General features: G+C 44.5%; 1 protein-coding gene across 1 annotated transcript in view; it reads left to right on the forward strand.

The window, feature by feature from the left end:
* Positions 1 to 5,465, forward strand: part of ANKS6 (ankyrin repeat and sterile alpha motif domain containing 6) — a 67,697-nt gene that overhangs the window by 29,531 nt on the left and 32,701 nt on the right. Inside the window, exon 13 of the mRNA XM_008568789.1 lies at positions 1,133 to 1,302. Within this exon, the coding sequence (XP_008567011.1) occupies positions 1,133 to 1,302 (170 nt within the window). The remainder of the gene's footprint in view (positions 1 to 1,132; positions 1,303 to 5,465) is intronic.

Below are 5,465 nucleotides of genomic sequence, written 5' to 3' on the forward strand. Positions count from 1 at the left end.
ACTGCACCCTGTGCTCAGTCTGCAGACAGTCGCAGAAATGACCACCCACGAGTTACTTTCTCCGTGATGTGGCTAAGGGGTTTTTCGTTTTTCAGTGAATTCACAATTCAGAGTTTCTTGTATGCATTTTCTGGAGGTAGAGAGTGGATGGAGAGGGAAGAAATAAAGTTTCGTAATTGTTTATTTTCTCATAAAATTTTACAAGAAATTAAGAGAAATGCATGGTGTTCTTGTGGTTTTTAAAATTTCTGAAGGTTGGACCTTAGCTTCTGATTTTGCCCCTTCATTGAACAGGTAAGGAAACTGAAGCTCAGAGAGGGCAAGATTTGCCCAGGTTCACACAGCAAGTTGGTAGCAAGCAGGTCTCAAACCGGAGGGCCTGCGGTTGTTTTGGGCTTACAGCATACTTTGTAGTCCTCCCCCAGGGCACCCAGAATTAACCAAAGGAAGCTTTGCAGGAAGGCCACCTCCTTTATGCCATTCTGTAACGTATGCTTGCCTCGTGTAGAACAAGCTGTTAAGACCAGATAAGCTGAATACTGAAAACATGATGATCTGCTAGAGATCACATTAACATTTTGGTGTATATCTTTGCAAAATATTTTTATAAATATTTTGAATATTTATAAAAATGGAATCATTTATTGAGCACTTAGTGCATGCCAGGCCCAGTGCCTAGCCCCTTAGATGAATTAACTGCTCCAGCCTCGCACAGCTTGTGAAGCTATCATCTCCGTTGTACAGATGATGGAAGTGGGGCTGAGGACAGCTAAAGGGGCTCCTGTGGGAATCTAGGGCAGAGGGTTGCATCTGTGCCTGCTGGAGGCTGGCACAGGTTGGCTGTGGGGCAAGCTGGCTGTGGAGCTGGGAAGGGTGAGGGTGGACTGGAGCTTGCCCGCACTGCCTCCTTCCCACCTCCGCCTTTGCAGCGTGGAGGCCGCTGCCTCATGTCCACCTTCATATTCTCCTGTAGAGTTCTCTTGAGGTCAACCCTGACCCAAAGCCATGCGGAAAGGGAGCCTGGGAGACGCGGTTTCCACCCAGCCTGGTCAGCGCATGACAGTCCCCCCACTCCTGTGTTGCAGTAAGTTCTGTGACTCCACAGAGGTCATTCCTATTTCTGTTTCCTCAGGTGGCAGCATAGACAGTGTCTTGTCCCAAATTGCTGCCCAGAGGAAAAAAGCAGCCGGGTTATCTGAGCAGAAGCCCAACCATCGGTCAAGTCCCGTGGGGCCAGCACCAGGGTCCAGCCCGTCTGAGCTTCCAGTCTCCCCTGCAGGTGGCAGCATTCCCAGCAGCAAGGTGCTTGTTCTGTGCCCACTCCTCCTGTTGCACTCACAGATTCTGTCCTAACATGGCTCATGTGCCAGGAAGCCCGGGCGGTGCCACAGTTGAGGGACAGGACCAGAAACAAGACGGCCGCTCCTGGGCTTCCTGAGAAGGGCTTGATTGGTCCCCTGCAGGGACGCATTCACCTCCTGCCGCATCTCCTGGTGGGGGGTGCCGAGGTGCTCCAGATGACAAGAGTGCACACCAGGGGCCTGCAGCCCCTGGATGGTCATCCGGCCTCATGTTGCACACATCTGTGTGCTGATGAGAGCAAACATCAGAGCATGGGCTCCCGTCCTTGGAGCATCTGCTAGCAGAGGGCACCCAACTGTGAACCCAGGGGAACTTCAGCGTGATCGGGACTGTAGTGGAGAAGGGAGGGTGCTGCAGGGGCACAGATGGGGATCCCTATCCAGGCTGAGGGCATCAGTGCCATCCAAATGGGGAGCTGAAGGATGGATGAGGAGCCAGCGAAAAGGGGCGGGGTTGGGGTGGGCGCATTGGTGAGACAGTTCCAGAGTGAGAGGACAGCTTATGTAGCACTCCAGAGGTGAGACTGTGGCATAGGGGAGGAGCTGAAGGAAGGTTGTGGAACCAGAGTTAGAGCCAGAGCGTCACTTCCCTACTACTGGACACCATTTCCTCCATTAATGAAACCAGAGAGTAGTCACCACATTGTTAGTGTCTATGGAGTTGGCAGTAAATGAGAAACCCTAAATGCCTGTCTGGAATGGGATATCTTTAGTGTATTTGGAATCTGTCCCCTCACCCTCCCAAACTCCTTTGCCCTGGTTGATTAATGGAGTGAGCCCCCAGAGTGTGGGTTCCTAGTTGTGAACATGAACTGGCTCCTCCAAGTGGTTCCCCGCATACCCCCTGGTAGTGTGGCATAGCCCATTTTCTTCTCTAAGAGGACCCCAAGTCCAGGTACAACCCCTCTCTTCATCATATTTTCTAGCTTTCTCCCTAAGCCTCATCCCTGAACCTTTCTTCACCAAAGAAGTGCTTCTAAGAGATTTGTGTTTTACTGGATATATGAGAAATAGTCTTCATTTTCTGCCCAACTATTGTTGGTCCTAAGCCTCATCCCTGAACCTTTCTTCACCAAAGAAGTGCTTCTAAGAGATTTGTGTTTTAATGGATATATGAGAAATAGTCTTCATTTTCTGCCCAACTATTGTTGGCTACGCTACTCTTTTTGTTATTCAAAGTCCCTTTTGTAGTAGGACCTGCATAATTAGGTTCCTTTTGTAATTTAGCATCAGAAAAAGTTTCTTCCTATACATTAGCTTATTTTTCATTATGTTCAAAATTGTGTAATATGACCTGTATAATTAAGCTTTTTTAGAATTCCACTGGAGAAAAACGTTTCTAATGATACTTTTATATATTTTCTTTTATCAGATAGTAAGAATTTATATAATTATTGTATTCTCTTTTTGCCTTTGCTGCTAGGAAACTCAGAGCTACTCATTAAAGTAAGTCTGCTAGTCTGAGGCTTTGATATAGTTTTTCTCTTCTCTGTTTAATTTTGTTTCTAGTCGATGATCTTATCAGATGTTAGATATTATTAGATTCCTTTAGTTGTTGGAAATATGCATCTAAGTTATAAATTATTATGATTATTTATTATTATTATTATTTTTTTTAAAGATGACCGGTAAGGGGATCTCAACCCTTGACTTGGTGTTGTCAGCACCACACTCAGCCAGTGAGCGAACCGGCCATCCCTATGTGGGATCCGAACCCGGGGCCTTGGTGTTATTAGCACCACACTCTACCGAGTGAGCCACGGGCCGGCCCAAAAATTATATTAGCCATTATGTTGTTTGGATGCATCTGTCATATATAATCTGTAGATAAGTATATTCTGATAAGAGGAAATTGATTGTGTCAAAAGTTGCATTTGGGAAACAAACCGAGGAAACAATCTATTTCAACAATCACCTGATATTCTTAACATAATAATATGCTGTAACCTTAGAGAGCTGTTTAAAACTTCAGATTTCTGGTCTCCACCCCAGCATAACTGAATGAAACTCTCAGGATAGGTTCTGAGGAATCTGTTTTTCCCCCAAAGAGAGTTTGTTGTAGCTAGCCCAGCCCAGGGCTCTTGGAAACCACTGCCCTAAACCAGAGGACACGGAAGTTGGTTTTCCATCAGAGGCTCCAGCAGCAAAATCGAGACATGAAGTGCTTCTCAAAGACTCCCTGAGGAAGAGTTAGAAATTAGTATTCAAAATATGGGCCTCTTGAATCTGGTTTTTGTATTTTGCTTAAAACAGACAACTCACCGTAATGGTGGAGTATTCACAAGGCAGGGCTTCTAGCCTGATGGTGAATTAGTGTGAAGTGAGCCTTAAGAGACACAGAATGGACAGCATTAGAGTAGGCACCAGCACTCCCTGGATCTCTGGAGGCCCAGAAGGCCCACTAGGTATATCAGCTTTCTGTTCACACCTGAAAGCTTAATGGTTTTAAACGAAAAGCATTTACTTAGCTCATGCATCTGTGGGCCAGCAGTTTAGTCTAGACTTAGGTGGGCAGTTCTTCTGATCTGAGGGGATTACTGATATGTCTGGCTATTGGCTGGGGTGGCCAGGACAACTGGGCCATGTGTGTGTCCATGGCAAGCTTGGACATGTTATCATGGCAGTGGCTGAAGGCATGGGTTGAAAACCAGTCAAGTTGTTTAAACCAGTCAGCATGCCCATTGCAGGAAAGCACACAAAGCTACAAAGCAAAGGGTATGGATCTAGGGAGCGTGGGGATATGACACCATTAACATACCAGGGATATAGAGAACTGTTCAGATATTGCAGAGAATCCCAAGTACTCATATTTACTCTCCCCTTCCCCAGTAATGCTGTCCACGTGGTCCAGAGTATTATGTTGCTGTGCTTTTGACTGGGATAGATCTGTTTTGTGGGGATAAACTAATTATCTCCTGCTTAATCAGAAGCTCTATTTGCAGATGTCTCTCTTTATAGAAAGGGAAGAGGAAAGAATTTATTAATAGTATGAGTAGCTTGTTGACAAAACTTTTCAAAACTTGAGGGACTTCTTTTTCCACTCTAGGATATAGTTAGCTAGGAGCATTAAAGTTTTAATAAAAGGAAAGATCTACCCATTTCCAGGCATAAAAGCTATGTGTCTTAGTCTCTGCTATTCTATACAAGATGTCCAATTTTTAGCAAAAATTAGAAGACATATGAAAAGACAAGAATAACCCCACTCCCAAGAAACAAAGCAATCAGAGAATTGGACTTTATGACACAGGTGTGGGATATTCGACAGGGAATTTAAAATAGCTATGATTAATGTGTTAAAGGTGCTAAGGGAAAATGTGAACAATATGTAAGATCCTATGAGTAACCATTTCAGCAGAAAGATGGAAAATAAGAAAGAATCAAATGGAAATGCTAGAAATAAAAAAACACAGTAACAGAAATGAGGAAGGCCTTAGATGGGCTCTTCAGTGGACTTGACATAGCCAAGGAAAAAGATCAGTGAACTTGAAGATAGATCAGTAGAAATTTATCCCAACTGAAGCACAAAGAAAAAACTTAAAGCAGAACACACAAAAGTTGTGGGATAATATCAAATTCTGTAACATAGAGGTAATTGGAATCCCTGAAGAAAGAGAAAGAGAGAATATGAGGGGCAGAAGGATATTTTTAAAATATGAGGGTCTTCAAAAAGTTCATGGAAGGATTTTTATTCTTTTAGTTCAGTGTTTTCATGAATTTTTTGAAGTATCCTTGTAATTACTAAGAATTTCCCCACATTACTGACAGATGCCAAACCACAGATCGAGGAAGTTCAGAGAAAGCTAAATAGGATAACAAAAGAATGCACCTGCCGTATTGTATTTAAACTACTGAAAACAAGACAAAGAGAAAGTCTTGAAGGCATCCAGAGAAAAAGGAATTTACACACAGAGAAACAAAAATAAGAATTACAGTAGACTTTGTGTCAGAAACCATGCAAATCAAAAACAGTATTGTTGGGCCGGCCTGGTGGTGCACTGGAGAGTGCGCCGCTTGGGAGCGCGGCGGCACGGCCGCCGAGGGGTCGGATCCCATGTGGAGACCGGTTCCCGCTCACTGGCTGAGCGCGGAGCGGGCGCAACAACG

Source organism: Galeopterus variegatus, unplaced genomic scaffold (assembly GCF_000696425.1).
Source record: "Galeopterus variegatus unplaced genomic scaffold, G_variegatus-3.0.2 Scaffold442, whole genome shotgun sequence".
Taxonomy (NCBI): domain Eukaryota; kingdom Metazoa; phylum Chordata; class Mammalia; order Dermoptera; family Cynocephalidae; genus Galeopterus; species Galeopterus variegatus.